Source organism: Rana temporaria, assembly GCF_905171775.1.
Source record: "Rana temporaria chromosome 5 unlocalized genomic scaffold, aRanTem1.1 chr5y, whole genome shotgun sequence".
Classification (NCBI taxonomy): Eukaryota; Metazoa; Chordata; class Amphibia; order Anura; family Ranidae; genus Rana; species Rana temporaria.
Window position 1 is genome coordinate 102,344 of NW_024404466.1, and position 16,943 is coordinate 119,286.

Here is a 16,943-nt window from a genome sequence, read left to right on the forward strand (position 1 = left end):
ATAGGATGGTGTGTGTGTGTGTGTATAGGATGGTGTGTGTGTGTGTGTGTATAGGATGGTGTGTGTGTGTGTGTGTGTATAGGATGGTGTGTGTGTATAGGATGGTGTGTGTGTGTGTATAGGATGGTGTGTGTGTATAGGATGGTGTGTGTGTGTGTGTATAGGATGGTGTGTGTGTGTGTGTATAGGATGGTGTGTGTGTCTGTGTATAGGATGGTGTGTGTGTATAGGATGGTGTGTGTGTGTGTATAGGATGGTGTGTGTGTATAGGATGGTGTGTGTGTGTGTGTATAGGATGGTGTGTGTGTGTGTGTATAGGATGGTGTGTGTGTGTGTGTGTATAGGATGGTGTGTGTGTGTGTGTGTGTATAGGATGGTGTGTGTGTATAGGATGGTGTGTGTGTGTGTATAGGATGGTGTGTGTGTATAGGATGGTGTGTGTGTGTGTGTATAGGATGGTGTGTGTGTGTGTGTATAGGATGGTGTGTGTGTCTGTGTATAGGATGGTGTGTGTGTCTGTGTATAGGATGGTGTGTGTGTGTGTGTGTGTATAGGATGGTGTGTGTGTCTGTGTATAGGATGGTGTGTGTGTGTGTGTGTGTATAGGATGGTGTGTGTGTATAGGATGGTGTGTGTGTGTGTGTATAGGATGGTGTGTGTGTATAGGATGGTGTGTGTGTGTGTGTATAGGATGGTGTGTGTGTGTGTGTATAGGATGGTGTGTGTGTGTGTGTATAGGATGGTGTGTGTGTGTATAGGATGGTGTGTGTGTATAGGATGGTGTGTGTGTCTGTGTATAGGATGGTGTGTGTGTGTGTGTGTATAGGATGGTGTGTGTGTCTGTGTATAGGATGGTGTGTGTGTATAGGATGGTGTGTGTGTGTGTATAGGATGGTGTGTGTGTGTGTGTATAGGATGGTGTGTGTGTGTATAGGATGGTGTGTGTGTCTGTGTATAGGATGGTGTGTGTGTGTGTGTATAGGATGGTGTGTGTGTATAGGATGGTGTGTGTGTGTAAAGGGTGGGGTGTGTGTATAGGATGGTGTGTGTGTGTATAGGATGGTGTGTGTGTGTGTGTGTATAGGATGGTGTGTGTGTGTGTGTATAGGATGGTGTGTGTGTGTGTGTATAGGATGGTGTGTGTGTATAGGATGGTGTGTGTGTGTGTATAGGATGGTGTGTGTGTATAGGATGGTGTGTGTGTGTGTGTATAGGATGGTGTGTGTGTGTGTGTGTGTATAGGATGGTGTGTGTGTATAGGATGGTGTGTGTGTCTGTGTATAGGATGGTGTGTGTGTGTGTGTATAGGATGGTGTGTGTGTGTATAGGATGGTGTGTGTGTGTGTGTATAGGATGGTGTGTGTGTCTGTGTATAGGATGGTGTGTGTGTCTGTGTATAGGATGGTGTGTGTGTATAGGATGGTGTGTGTGTGTGTATAGGATGGTGTGTGTGTGTGTGTATAGGATGGTGTGTGTCTGTGTATAGGATGGTGTGTGTGTCTGTGTATAGGATGGTGTGTGTGTGTGTGTATAGGATGGTGTGTGTGTCTGTGTATAGGATGGTGTGTGTGTGTGTGTATAGGATGGTGTGTGTGTGTGTATAGGATGGTGTGTGTGTATAGGATGGTGTGTGTGTGTGTGTGTGTATAGGATGGTGTGTGTGTCTGTGTATAGGATGGTGTGTGTGTGTGTGTGTGTGTATAGGATGGTGTGTGTGTGCGTGTATAGGATGGTGTGTGTGTGTGTGTGTGTGTATAGGATGGTGTGTGTGTCTGTGTATAGGATGGTGTGTGTGTGTGTGTGTGTGTATAGGATGGTGTGTGTGTGTGTGTATAGGATGGTGTGTGTGTGTGTGTATAGGATGGTGTGTGTGTGTGTGTATAGGATGGTGTGTGTGTGTGTGTGTGTGTATAGGATGGTGTGTGTGTGTGTGTATAGGATGGTGTGTGTGTCTGTGTATAGGATGGTGTGTGTGTGTGTGTGTGTATAGGATGGTGTGTGTGTGTGTGTATAGGATGGTGTGTGTGTGTGTGTATAGGATGGTGTGTGTGTATAGGATGGTGTGTGTGTCTGTGTATAGGATGGTGTGTGTGTGTGTGTGTATAGGATGGTGTGTGTGTCTGTGTATAGGATGGTGTGTGTGTATAGGATGGTGTGTGTGTATAGGATGGTGTGTGTGTGTGTGTGTGTATAGGATGGTGTGTGTGTGTGTGTGTATAGGATGGTGTGTGTGTGTATAGGATGGTGTGTGTGTGTATAGGATGGTGTGTGTGTGTGTGTGTGTGTATAGGATGGTGTGTGTGTATAGGATGGTGTGTGTGTATAGGATGGTGTGTGTGTATAGGATGGTGTGTGTATAGGATGGTGTGTGTGTGTATAGGATGGTGTGTGTGTATAGGATGGTGTGTGTGTGTGTGTATAGGATGGTGTGTGTGTATAGGATGGTGTGTGTGTGTGTGTATAGGATGGTGTGTGTGTATAGGATGGTGTGTGTGTCTGTGTATAGGATGGTGTGTGTGTCTGTGTATAGGATGGTGTGTGTGTGTATAGGATGGTGTGTGTGTGTGTGTGTGTATAGGATGGTGTGTGTGTCTGTGTATAGGATGGTGTGTGTGTATAGGATGGTGTGTGTGTGTATAGGATGGTGTGTGTGTGTATAGGATGGTGTGTGTGTGTGTGTATAGGATGGTGTGTGTGTATAGGATGGTGTGTGTGTATAGGATGGTGTGTGTGTATAGGATGGTGTGTGTGTATAGGATGGTGTGTGTGTGTATAGGATGGTGTGTGTGTATAGGATGGTGTGTGTGTGTGTATAGGATGGTGTGTGTGTGTGTGTGTATAGGATGGTGTGTGTGTATAGGATGGTGTGTGTGTGTGTGTATAGGATGGTGTGTGTGTCTGTGTATAGGATGGTGTGTGTGTGTGTGTATAGGATGGTGTGTGTGTATAGGATGGTGTGTGTGTGTGTATAGGATGGTGTGTGTGTGTGTGTGTATAGGATGGTGTGTGTGTGTGTGTATAGGATGGTGTGTGTGTGTGTCTGTGTATAGGATGGTGTGTGTGTGTATAGGATGGTGTGTGTGTGTGTGTGTGTATAGGATGGTGTGTGTGTATAGGATGGTGTGTGTGTGTGTGTGTGTATAGGATGGTGTGTGTGTGTGTGTATAGGATGGTGTGTGTGTGTGTGTATAGGATGGTGTGTGTGTATAGGATGGTGTGTGTGTGTGTGTATAGGATGGTGTGTGTGTGTGTGTATAGGATGGTGTGTGTGTATAGGATGGTGTGTGTGTGTGTGTATAGGATGGTGTGTGTGTGTGTGTGTATAGGATGGTGTGTGTGTGTGTGTGTATAGGATGGTGTGTGTGTATAGGATGGTGTGTGTGTATAGGATGGTGTGTGTGTATAGGATGGTGTGTGTGTATAGGATGGTGTGTGTGTCTGTGTATAGGATGGTGTGTGTGTGTGTGTGTGTAAAGGGTGGGGTGTGTGTATAGGATGGTGTGTGTATAGGATTGTGTGTGTGTAAAGGGTGGGGTGTGTGTGTGTGTATAGGATGGTGTGTGTGTGTATAGGATGGTGTGTGTGTCTGTGTATAGGATGGTGTGTGTGTGTGTGTGTATAGGATGGTGTGTGTGTGTGTGTGTATAGGATGGTGTGTGTGTGTGTGTATAGGATGGTGTGTGTGTGTGTAAAGGGTGGGGTGTGTGTATAGGATTGTGTGTGTGTGTGTGTGTATATATGTAGGGCAAGGTGAATTTGCGCTTCTCCTCAGGAATATTAAATATAAAAATATATAATGTGATAGCAGATAACAACCTGTCAGTGAGCGATGATAAAGAGTTAAACCCAATCAAGCAGCTCAAGGCTCGAATGAGTGTAACAATGAGTGAAGGAAAAAGTTTGTGATGAAAAACTTTCAATAAGGTGCTGCAATAATAAAGTCTGCTGGAATATTCAGCAAGCAAATAGTATATGTCAGTGAAAATTGTGCGCAACCCACAAACATATATGTAAAAAAATAAAAAATGAGTAAAGTCTATATCAAAAACTTCTGTGAAAAGTCCAAAGCTTGTAAGATAGTGGTATTGAATGCCTGGAATCAATTACAGTCCACAAAAAACATTCCTGGTTTTGACAACAGCGATCAGCTTGCTTCAGTATGGAAATATATGAACATCCATGCAGTGTAGATAATGAGATAAAAAGCGGCCAGATAAGCCTCTTACCAGAGAGACGATCTTTTAAGCATATCACCACGGATCTGGGAGCTGTAGTTCCTGCAGGTAGATGGGATCTGACGCTCTGTGCTTCTCAGGTGCAGCAGCGCTTCTAATCCACTCCTATGTAGTAGGACAATCTGCATACACAGCTCTCCCCCGGATGTTTAAAAAAGTAGCAGAGATAAAGTAAAAAAAGAAGAGGACTTCATAGTGTAGTACTTTTCAGCAAAAACACCTCTTTAATAAAAGAAGTTTCTTGGTAAAAAAAAGATCACAGTTTTGACACTTTTAGGGTGATAAGTTTTACAGAAACAAAAGCAAAAAAATATATATAAGCGATATCATAAAATCCTATTAGCCTCGGTAGCAACCGACAGGCTAGGTAATGGCAACGTTTTTGAAAAAACACACAGCTCCAACCTACGCAGCGTTTCACCCTAAAGCAGGCTTCAACTGGGAAAGGAGGCAGAGACTGATTTTTGTGGACTGTAATTGATTCCAGGCAGGCCCGGACTGGCCATAGGGCATAGCGGGCATATGCCCGGTGGGCCGCGGCGGCCCGCGGGCCGCCATTGGCCCGCGAGTGGCCCGCGGGCCGCCATTGGCCCGCGAGTGGCCCGCGGGCCGCCAGTGGCCCGCGAGTGGCCCGCGACGGCCCTCGGGCGGCATGGCATGTCTCCCCCCGAGCAGTGCTGTGTCTTAAAGCCGAACCCCGTGAGAAAAAAACTTGGGCGGTGATTGTCCAGGCTGGCCGCACTCACTACAATTGCCGGAGGCGGAGCCTAATACTCCGCCCACCTTCCTCCGCACCATCCTTCCTGCCCGGGCTCTGTGGACTGGATGAGAGAGTGAGGGGAACTTACATGCAGACCTGCACGTCCAGCAAGCACTATTGCATCCTCCTCCTAAATGTAAGTGCTAGTTCCACTGCTACTTGCCAAGCCTGTGTGGCACGATGTAGCCAAGGAGGAGTTTAATGTACCCTAGCTGTTGGCTCCTGTCTCTGCCCACCTCCCGTCAGTCAGACCTGTGTAGCTAGCACAGAGCTGAGGAGGATTTTAAGAGCACTTCCTATGGCTCCAATCCATGCTGTATAGGTCTGTCCCCAGCAAACACATGGCTGCAATTAAATGCCACATGGGTCTGAGGTGTCCCGTCCATTAAGTGTACATGGGCACTGCACCCTCTCTACAGCCACCCCCTCTATGTAGAATGGATAGATTCATGCATTGCATGAATCTATCCATGGCTGCCGCTGCCACCCCCTATTCATGCGTCCGGCCTCTTTTCCGATGCCGGGCGTCTGAATTACAGCAGCAGGGGTGTTTTTTTTAAGCACCTGATTAGAGCCGTAGGCTCTAACAGGCTTCAAAAAGGAGGACTGCAAGCACAAAGCATTGTTCTTGCAGTCCACCCAGATGTGTTAGAAAAGCAAATTAATATTTGCTTTTCTAACACTGAACCGCCTCTCCGCCAATCAGGTAGCGTGGGTCTAATACCTGTTACCTGATTGGCTCCTATTGGATGCAATGGAACAACAGAGGAGAGCAAAGAATGGAGGACACAGGAGCTGTCCCACAGCTCGACACCATCACCCACTGCCTGAGATGGAATAAGTGCCGGGCAGGCAGGGGCCACAGTAGCAGCATTTGATGGGCACAGCTGGCAGCATTTGATGGGCATGAGTGATTTCATTAGACGGGGTAAAAGTGGCAGCATTTGATGGGGTAAAAAAGTGATGGCATTTGATGGGCAGGAGTGGCTGCATTTGATTGGGCACAAATGGCTGTATTAGATGGGGCACAAGTGGCTGTATTTGACGGGTACAATGGCTGCATTTGATGGGCACAGTGGCTGCATTTGATGGGCATAGGGGCTGCATTTGATGGGCACAGTGGCTGCATTTGATGGGCACAGCGGCTGCATTTGATGGGCACAGCGGCTGCATTTGATGGGCACAGTGGCTGCATTTGATGGGCACAGCGGCTGCATTTGATGGGCACAGTGGCTGCATTTGATGGGCACAGCGGCTGCATTTGATGGGCACAGCGGCTGCATTTGATGGGCACAGCGGCTGCATTTGATGGGCACAGTGGCTGCATTTGATGGGCACAGTGGCTTCAATTGATAGGCGCAGTGGCTGCATTTGATTGGGCACAAGTGGCTGTATTAGATGGGGCACAGTGGCTGCATTTGATGGGCACAGTGGCTGCATTTGATGGGCACAGCGGCTGCATTTGATGGGCACAGCGGCTGCATTTGATGGGCACAGCGGCTGCATTTGATGGGCACAGCGGCTGCATTTGATGGGCACAGTGGCTGCATTTGATGGGCACAGTGGCTTCAATTGATAGGCGCAGTGGCTGCATTTGATTGGGCACAAGTGGCTGTATTAGATGGGCACAGTGAGGCTGCATTTGATGGGCACAGTGAGGCTGCAATTGATGATTTTTTTTCAGTATTTTTCAGTTTGTTTGCGCCCCTCTAAAAATGTTGAGCACCAGCTGCTACTGGGTCTGATAGCTTCTGTCCCTGCCTGTCACCTATCTCTTTGATGATAAAAACACCATGGCCCGGACTCACGTAGAGCGGCGTATATTTGTGCGGGCGTAGCGCATCTCATATGCGCTACGCCGATGTAACATTGAGAGGCAAGAACAGTATTCACAAAGCACTTGCTCCCATTACAAGTAGCTGCTACTCACATATAAAACTGCTTGTTCCCAAGCTACAAGCGCTTCCTACTATATGAATTTACACTATGGATACCTGGGCTTTACTCTTTCATGTACATGGTGGGACTGGGCCATTGTGGTGGATAAATCAGACACTGTCACTTTTTTTGGGACCAGTGACAGTAATACAGTGATCAGTGGTAAAAATATGCCCTATCACTGTACTAGTTATTCATTTATTTCATTTTACGTACTTATATTGTGCCATCAAGGTGGATCCTTAAGAGGAAGAGGTGTGATTTACAGGTGATAGGGCAGGTTTTAAACATGAAGGGGCGTGGCATTGACAGAAAGGGGTAGGTCATATTCAAATTAGGGGGTGCACATGTTTAGTCAGGCCTAGGGCAGCACAAAACCTAAATACACCACTGCCCCCCAGTGCACTCTCAGCTGCGAGTCGGAGCCGCAGAGTGAAGTCGCCTCCTTTATGTCTACACAGGGGGAGGGAACCCGACATGCAGTCACGCACGGATATGAGGTACATTATGGGTCTGAAGGGAGGGTCTGTATTGTAGGGGGGTTTCTGTATTGTGGGGGGGGGGGGGGGGTTCTGTATTGTAGGGGTGGTCTGAAATGTAGGGGGGGTTTTGTATTGTAAGGGGAGTCTGAAATGTAGGGGGGGTCTGTATTGTAGGGGGGGTCTGTACTGTAGGGAGGGGGTCTGTACTGTAGGGGGGTCTGCACTGTAGGGAGGGGGTCTGCATTGTAGGGAGGTCTGTGTAACATGCAGGGGGTCCAGAACTGTTAGGGGGGTGTCTGTGTAACAAACTGTGGGCTATGTAATGTAAAGGGGCCCAGAGGGTGCAGGGGGCTGTGTAATGTAAAGGGACCCAGAGGTGTAGGGTGCTGTGTAATGTAAAAGGGTCCAGAGCTGCAGGGTGCTGTGTAATGTAAAGGGTCCAGAGGTGCAGGGTGCTATGTAATGTAAAGGGTCCAGAGGTGCAGGGTGCTGTGTAATGTAAAGGGGTCCAGGGTGTTGTGTAATATAAAGGGTCCAGAGGTGCAGGGTGCTGGAACCCCACATCTCATGATTAACCGCCGCAAAGTGCAGCTGCGTCGCCCCCCCACCCGGGCTGCTCAGTCTAAAATGCCCGGGCCTATTTTTTGTCCCAGTCCGGGCCTGATTCCAGGCATTCAATACCACTATTTTACAAGCTTTGGACTTTATTTTCACAGAAGTTTTTGATATAGACTTTACTAATTTTTTATTTTTTTACATGTTTGTGGGTTGCGCACAATTTTCACTGACATATACTGTGTGTGTGTATAGGATGGTGTGTGTGTATAGGATGGTGTGTGTGTGTATAGGATGGTGTGTGTGTGTATAGGATAGTGTGTGTGTGTGTGTGTATAGGATGGTGTGTGTGTATATAGGATTGGTGTATATAGGTGTGTTTTTTAATATACATTTTTTTTTATGTCTCTAACCCGTCTCCTCTCCTCGTTGTCAGCCACGCTGTATGGACAGGGTGTGTATTTTGCGGTGGAGTCGGAAATTTCCACGCGGGATCATTATTCCCCCCCCAATAAGGAAGGGAAGAAGTTTGTGTTTGTGGCTCGGGTCCTCACCGGAGAGTACACTATGGGCAAAGAGAACATGAGGACGCCCCCAATAATGGAAAACTCTGGAAGTGTACCGCGCCGCTATGACAGCCTGGTGAGCAACATGAAAAATCCCTCCATCTTCGTAATATTCAACGACACCCAGGCCTATCCCGAATATCTGATCACCTGCCGCAAGCGCAAAGACGCAGCAAAGTGACCGGTAGGTGGACTGCAGGGCAGAAGATTTTTGGATAAGAAAAAAAAAGGAGGGGCAGGATGAAGAGTGGTAGGGGGAGGGGGGATGGAAGATAGAGAGGGAAGGATGGAGGATAGAAGAGAAGGTTGGAGGAGGAAGTATGGAGGATAGAGAGAAGGTTTGGAGGTGGAAGGATGGAGGATAGAAGAGAAGGTTGGAGGATAGAAGAGAAGGTTTTGGAGGTGGAAGGATGGAGGATAGAAGAGAAGGTTGGAGGAGGAAGGTTGGAGGATAGAAGAGAAGGTTGGAGGATAGAAGAGAAGGTTGGAGGAGGAAGGATGGAGGATAGAAGAGAAGGTTGGAGGAGGAAGGATGGAGGATAGAAGAGAAGGTTTGGTGGTGGAAGGATGGAGGATAGAAGAGAAGGTTGGATGATAGAAGAGAAGGTTGGAGGTGGAAGGTTGGAGGATAGGAGAGAAGGTTGGAGGAGGAAGGATGGAGGATAGAAGAGAAGGATGGAGGATAGAAGAGAAGGTTGGAGGAGGAAGGATGGAGGATAGAAGAGAAGGTTGGAGGATGAAGGATGGAGGATAGAAGAGAAGGTTGGAGGAGGAAGGATGGAGGATAGAAGAGAAGGTTGGAGGAGGAAGGATGGAGGATAGAAGAGAAGGTTGGAGGAGGAAGGATGGAGGATAGAAGAGAAGGTTTGGAGGTGGAAGGATGGAGGAGGAAGGATGGAGGATAGAAGAGAAGGTTGGAGGATAGAAGAGAAGGTTTTGGAGGTGGAAGGATGGAGGATAGAAGAGAAGGTTGGAGGAGGAAGGATGGAGGATAGAAGAGAAGGTTGGAGGAGGAAGGTTGGAGGATAGGAGAGAAGGTTGGAGAATAGGAGAGAAGGTTGGAGGATAGAAGAGAAGGTTGGAGGATAGAAGAGAAGGTTGGAGGAGGAAGGATGGAGGATAGAAGAGAAGGTTGGAGGAGGAAGGATGGAGGATAGAAGAGAAGGTTGGAGGAGGAAGGATGGAGGATAGAAGAGAAGGATGGAGGATAGAAGAGAAGGTTGGAGGTGGAAGGATGGAGGATAGAAGAGAAGGTTGGAGGATAGAAGAGAAGGTTGGAGGAGGAAGTATGGAGGATAGAAGAGAAGGTTTGGAGGAGGAAGGATGGAGGATAGAAGAGAAGGTTGGAGGAGGAAGGTTGGAGGAGGAAGGATGGAGGATAGAAGAGAAGGTTGGAGGAGGAAGGATGGAGGATAGAAGAGAAGGTTGGAGGTGGAAGGATGGAGGATAGAAGAGAAGGTTGGAGGAGGAAGGATGGAGGGTAGAAGAGAAGGTTGGAGGATAGAAGAGAAGGTTGGAGGAGGAAGGATGGAGGATAGAAGAGAAGGTTGGAGGATAGAAGAGAAGGTTGGAGAAGGAAGGATGGAGGATAGAAGAGAAGGTTGGAGGAGGAAGGATGGAGGATAGAAGAGAAGGTTGGAGGTGGAAGGTTGGAGGATAGAAGAGAAGGTTGGAGGATAGAAGAGAAGGTTGGAGGAGGAAGGATGGAGGGTAGAAGAGAAGGTTGGAGGATAGAAGAGAAGGTTGGAGGAGGAAGGATGGAGGATAGAAGAGAAGGTTGGAGGATAGAAGAGAAGGTTGGAGGAGGAAGGATGGAGGATAGAAGATAAGGTTGGAGGAGGAAGTATGGAGGATAGAAGAGAAGGTTGGAGGAGGAAGGATGGAGGATAGAAGAGAAGGTTGGAGGAGGAAGGATGGAGGATAGAAGAGAAGGTTGGAGGTGGAAGGTTGGAGGATAGAAGAGAAGGTTGGAGGATAGAAGAGAAGGTTGGAGGAGGAAGGATGGAGGGTAGAAGAGAAGGTTGGAGGATAGAAGAGAAGGTTGGAGGAGGAAGGATGGAGGGTAGAAGAGAAGGTTGGAGGATAGAAGAGAAGGTTGGAGGAGGAAGGATGGAGGATAGAAGAGAAGGTTGGAGGAGGAAGGATGGAGGATAGAAGAGAAGGTTGGAGGAGGAAGGAATGGAAGATGGAAGAGAAGGTTGGAGGAGGAAGTATGGAGGATAGAAGAGAAGGTTGGAGGATAGAAGAGAAGGTTGGAGAAGGAAGGATGGAGGATAGAAGAGAAGGTTGGAGGAGGAAGGATGGAGGATAGAAGAGAAGGTTGGAGGATAGAAGAGAAGGTTGGAGGATAGAAGAGAAGGTAGGAGGAGGAAGGATGGAGGATAGAAGAGAAGGTTGGAGGTGGAAGGTTGGAGGATAGAAGAGAAGGTTGGAGGATAGAAGAGAAGGTTGGGGGAGGAAGGATGGAGGGTAGAAGAGAAGGTTGGAGGATAGAAGAGAAGGTTGGAGGAGGAAGGATGGAGGATAGAAGAGAAGGTTGGAGGATAGAAGAGAAGGTTGGAGGAGGAAGGATGGAGGATAGAAGAGAAGGTTGGAGGAGGAAGGATGGAGGATAGAAGAGAAGGTTGGAGGTGGAAGGTTGGAGGATAGAAGAGAAGGTTGGAGGATAGAAGAGAAGGTTGGAGGAGGAAGGATGGAGGGTAGAAGAGAAGGTTGGAGGATAGAAGAGAAGGTTGGAGGAGGAAGGATGGAGGGTAGAAGAGAAGGTTGGAGGATAGAAGAGAAGGTTGGAGGAGGAAGGATGGAGGATAGAAGAGAAGGTTGGAGGATAGAAGAGAAGGTTGGAGGAGGAAGGATGGAGGATAGAAGAGAAGGTTGGAGGATAGAAGAGAAGGTTGGAGGAGGAAGGATGGAGGATAGAAGAGAAGGTTGGAGGAGGAAGGATGGAGGATGGAAGGGAAGGATGGAGGATAGAAGAGAAGGTTGGAGGAGGAAGGATGGAGGATAGAAGAGAAGGTTGGAGGAGGAAGGATGGAGGATAGAAGAGAAGGTTGGAGGAGGAAGGATGGAGGATAGAAGAGAAGGTTGGAGGTGGAAGGTTGGAGGATAGAAGAGAAGGTTGGAGGAGGAAGGATGGAGGATAGAAGAGAAGGTTGGAGGAGGAAGGATGGAGGATAGAAGAGAAGGTTGGAGGAGGAAGTATGGAGGATAGAAGAGAAGGTTTGGAGGTGGAAGGATGGAGGATAGAAGAGAAGGTTGGAGGTGGAAGGATGGAGGATAGAAGAGAAGGTTGGATGATAGAAGAGAAGGTTGGAGGTGGAAGGTTGGAGGATAGGAGAGAAGGTTGGAGGAGGAAGGATGGAGGATAGAAGAGAAGGTTGGAGGAGGAAGGATGGAGGATAGAAGAGAAGGTTGGAGGAGGAAGGATGGAGGATAGAAGAGAAGGTTGGAGGAGGAAGGATGGAGGATAGAAGAGAAGGTTGGAGGAGGAAGGATGGAGGATAGAAGAGAAGGTTGGAGGAGGAAGGATGGAGGATAGGAGAGAAGGTTGGAGGAGGAAGGATGGAGGATAGAAGAGAAGGTTGGAGGAGGAAGGATGGAGGATAGAAGAGAAGGTTGGAGGAGGAAGGATGGAGGATAGAAGAGAAGGTAGGAGGAGGAAGGTTGGAGGATAGAAGAGAAGGTTGGAGGATAGAAGAGAAGGTTGGAGGATAGAAGAGAAGGTAGGAGGAGGAAGGATGGAGGATAGAAGAGTAGGTTGGAGGAGGAAGGATGGAGGATAGAAGAGAAGGTTGGAGGAGGAAGGTTGGAGGATAGAAGGGAAGGTTGGAGGAGGAAGGATGGAGGATAGAAGAGGAGGTTGGAGGAGGAAGGTTGGAGGATAGAAGAGAAGGTTGGAGGAGGAAGGATGGAGGATAGAAGAGAAGGTTGGAGGAGGAAGGTTGGAGGATAGAAGAGAAGGTTGGAGGATAGAAGAGAAGGTTGGAGGTGGAAGGATGGAGAATAGAAGAGAAGGTTGGAGGTGGAAGGATGGAGGATAGAAGACAAGGTTGGAGGAGGAAGGATGGAGGATAGAAGGGAAGGTTGGAGGATAGAAGAGAAGGTTGGAGGATAGAAGAGAAGGTTGGAGGAGGAAGGATGGAGGATAGAAGGGAAGGTTGGAGGTGGAAGGGTGGAGGATAGAAGAGAAGGTTGGAGGAGGAAGGATGGAGGATAGAAGAGAAGGTTGGAGGATAGAAGAGAAGGTTGAGGAGGAAGGATGGAGGATAGAAGAAAGGTTGGAGGAGGAAGGATGGAGGATAGAAGAGAAGGTTTGGAGGTGGAAGGATGGAGGATAGAAGAGAAGGTTGGAGGATAGAAGAGAAGGTTTTGGAGGTGGAAGGAAGGAGGATAGAAAGAGAAGGTTGGAGGAGGAAGGTTGGAGGATAGAAAGAGAAGGTTGGAGGAGAAGGATGGAGGATAGAAGAGAAGGTTGGAGGATAGAAGAGAGGTTTTGGAGGGGAGGAAGGAGGATAGAAGAGAAGGTTGGAGGATAGAAGAGAAGGTTGGAGGATAGAAGAGAGGTAGGAGGGGAAGGATGGAGGATAGAAGAGAAGGTTGGAGGAGGAAGGTTGGAGGATAGAAGGGAAGGTTGGAGGAGGAAGGATGGAGGATAGAAGAGGAGGTTGGAGGAGGAAGGTTGGAGGATAGAAGGGAAGGATGGAGGAGGAAGGATGGGGATAGAAGAGGAGGTTGGAGGAGGAAGGTTGGAGGTAGAGAGAAGGTTGGAGGAGGAAGGATGGAGGATAGAAGAGAAGGTTGGAGGAGGAAGGTTGGAGGATAGAAGAGAAGGTTGGAGGATAGAAGAGAAGGTTGGAGGTGGAAGGATGGAGAATAGAAGAGAAGGTTGGAGGTGGAAGGATGGAGGATAGAAGACAAGGTTGGAGGAGGAAGGATGGAGGATAGAAGAGAAGGTTGGAGGTGGAAGGTTGGAGGATAGAAGAGAAGGTTGGAGGATAGAAGGGAAGGTTGGAGGAGGAAGGATGGAGGATAGAGGGGAAGGTTGGAGGATAGGAGAGAAGGTTGGAGGATAGAAGAGAAGGATGGAGGATAGAAGAGAAGGTTGGAGGAGGAAGGATGGAGGGTAGAAGAGAAGGTTGGAGGATAGAAGAGAAGGTTGGAGGATAGAAGAGAAGGTTGGAGGTTAGAAGGGAAGGTTAGAGGAGGAAGGATGGAGGATAGAGGGGAAGGTTGGAGGATAGGAGAGAAGGTTGGAGGATAGAAGGGAAGGTTGGAGGAGGAAGGTTGGAGGATAGAAGGGAAGGATGGAGGATAGAAGAGAAGGATGGAGGATAGAAGAGAAGGTTGGAGGAGGAAGGATGGAGGGTAGAAGAGAAGGTTGGAGGATAGAAGAGAAGGTTGGAGGAGGAAGGATGGAGGATAGAAGGGAAGGTTGGAGGTGGAAGGATGGAGGATAGAAGAGAAGGTTGGAGGATAGAAGAGAAGGTTGGAGGAGGAAGGATGGAGGATAGAAGAGAAGGTTGGAGGATAGAAGAGAAGGTTGGAGGAGGAAGGATGGAGGATAGAAGGGAAGGTTGGAGGTGGAAGGGTGGAGGATAGAAGAGAAGGTTGGAGGAGGAAGGATGGAGGATAGAAGAGAAGGTTGGAGGATAGAAGAGAAGGTTGGAGGAGGAAGGATGGAGGATAGAAGAGAAGGTTGGAGGAGGAAGGATGGAGGATAGAAGAGAAGGTTTGGAGGTGGAAGGATGGAGGATAGAAGAGAAGGTTGGAGGATAGAAGAGAAGGTTTTGGAGGTGGAAGGATGGAGGATAGAAGAGAAGGTTGGAGGAGGAAGGTTGGAGGATAGAAGAGAAGGTTGGAGGAGGAAGGATGGAGGATAGAAGAGAAGGTTGGAGGAGGAAGGATGGAGGATAGAAGAGAAGGTTGGAGGAGGAAGGATGGAGGATAGAAGAGAAGGTTGGAGGATAGAAGAGAAGGTTGGAGGAGGAAGGATGGAGGATAGAAGGGAAGGTTGGAGGTGGAAGGATGGAGGATAGAAGAGAAGGTTGGAGGAGGAAGGATGGAGGATAGAAGAGAAGGTTGGAGGATAGAAGAGAAGGTTGGAGGAGGAAGGATGGAGGATAGAAGAGAAGGTTGGAGGAGGAAGGATGGAGGATAGAAGAGAAGGTTTGGAGGTGGAAGGATGGAGGATAGAAGAGAAGGTTGGAGGATAGAAGAGAAGGTTTTGGAGGTGGAAGGATGGAGGATAGAAGAGAAGGTTGGAGGAGGAAGGTTGGAGGATAGAAGAGAAGGTTGGAGGAGGAAGGATGGAGGATAGAAGAGAAGGTTGGAGGAGGAAGGATGGAGGATAGAAGAGAAGGTTGGAGGAGGAAGGATGGAGGATAGAAGAGAAGGTTGGAGGAGGAAGGATGGAGGATAGAAGAGAAGGTTGGAGGATAGAAGAGAAGGTTGGAGGAGGAAGGATGGAGGATAGAAGAGAAGGTTGGAGGAGGAAGGATGGAGGATAGAAGAGAAGGTTGGAGGAGGAAGGATGGAGGATAGAAGAGAAGGTTGGAGGAGGAAGGATGGAGGATAGAAGAGAAGGTTGGAGGAGGAAGGATGGAGGATAGAAGAGAAGGTTGGAGGATAGAAGAGAAGGTTGGAGGAGGAAGGATGGAGGATAGAAGAGAAGGTTGGAGGAGGAAGGATGGAGGATAGAAGAGAAGGTTGGAGGAGGAAGGATGGAGGATAGAAGAGAAGGTTGGAGGAGGAAGGATGGAGGATAGAAGAGAAGGTTGGAGGAGGAAGGATGGAGGATAGAAGAGAAGGTTGGAGGAGGAAGGATGGAGGATAGAAGAGAAGGTTGGAGGATAGAAGAGAAGGTTGGAGGAGGAAGGATGGAGGATAGAAGAGAAGGTTGGAGGAGGAAGGATGGAGGATAGAAGAGAAGGTTGGAGGATAGAAGAGAAGGTTGGAGGAGGAAGGATGGAGGATAGAAGAGAAGGTTGGAGGAGGAAGGATGGAGGATAGAAGAGAAGGTTGGAGGATAGAAGAGAAGGTTGGAGGAGGAAGGATGGAGGATAGAAGAGAAGGTTGGAGGAGGAAGGATGGAGGATAGAAGAGAAGGTTGGAGGAGGAAGGATGGAGGATAGAAGAGGAGGTTGGAGGAGGAAGGATGGAGGGTAGAAGAGAAGGTTGGAGGATAGAAGAGAAGGTTGGAGGATAGAAGAGAAGGTTGGAGGAGGAAGGATGGAGGATAGAAGAGAAGGTTGGAGGAGGAAGGATGGAGGATAGAAGAGAAGGTTGGAGGTGGAAGGATGGAGGATAGAAGAGAAGGTTGGAGGAGGAAGGATGGAGGATAGAAGAGAAGGTTGGAGGAGGAAGGATGGAGGATAGAAGAGAAGGTTGGAGGAGGAAGGATGGAGGATAGAAGAGAAGGTTGGAGGAGGAAGGATGGAGGATAGAAGAGAAGGTTGGAGGAGGAAGGATGGAGGATAGAAGAGAAGGTTGGAGGAGGAAGGTTGGAGGATTTTATGGGGGTCAGAGTAGGGATTTGATATGGAGAGTAGGGAAGGTGTATATAATATAATGGGTTGGACGGTGTGACTGTGGTCTGAACTCCGCCTCTTTTCCCAGGTCTCTCTTCTTCGGACGCTGTGATTGGCCGGGTTCGTTGGAAGATTCCACGCGGTTTGGATAGCAGAGGATCAGCCGCAGTTCCTGGATTTCTAGCAGAAAATATTGGAATGGTCATGTGACTTATCAGCTGTTGCTTTTCATGGGTCATGTGACTTTTCATCAGCTGCTGCCAATCCTGAACTGAAGGAAACTCCTGTGGGTGTGGCTAGTGAATCAGGAGGAGTTTTCTGTGGTTGGTAAAGTGGGAGGGGTTTTCTGTGGTTGAAGTGGGAGGGGTTTTCTGTGGTTGGTCAAGTGGGAGGGGTTTTCTGTGGTTGAAGTGGGAGGGGTTTATGTTGCTTTATCTTGGTTTTCTCCTTGGACCAGGATTGGTTGGAATAATAAAGTCAGTGATGGGTTGGGACAGGTGAGATCTGCAGGGGCGGGGTGGGGGTGTGACACCTGTCATTTTTGTGTTCTGGTTCCCGCCCATCACTGGACAGCCAGCAGTTAGAAATAAAGAATTTTTATATCCGGAATATTCTTTGTGTTCACTTAACCCGGAATAAATTTACTGCAGAAATCCGAGGAATATTCGCCAGTTATTTCTCTTTGCTGTTCCATATTTCTTCTCTGTATGGCAGATAGTGCAGTCCACATCCCTGCTGCATAGTGTGTCTAGTTACACTGGACTGACAGACGTGATAGGAGGGTTGGGTGCTGTGCCCCTCCCCCTTGTATAGAATTACAGAGGGGTGGGGTGATATGTGACCCCGCCTTCTGTACATTGGGGACACGGCTCCGCCCCTTC

The 16,943-nt window shown here is 48.3% G+C and overlaps 1 protein-coding gene across 1 annotated transcript in view; it reads left to right on the plus strand.

Moving 5' to 3' along the window:
• Positions 1–16,720, plus strand: part of PARP10 (poly(ADP-ribose) polymerase family member 10) — a gene marked incomplete at its 5' end in the record, with an annotated part of 117,547 nt that extends 100,827 nt beyond the window's left edge. The window contains 2 exon segments of the mRNA XM_040334342.1: positions 8,407–8,720; positions 16,151–16,720. Of these exon segments, the coding sequence (XP_040190276.1) occupies positions 8,407–8,717 (311 nt within the window). The 3' untranslated portion in view covers positions 8,718–8,720; positions 16,151–16,720.
• Positions 16,721–16,943: the final 223 nt, after the last annotated feature.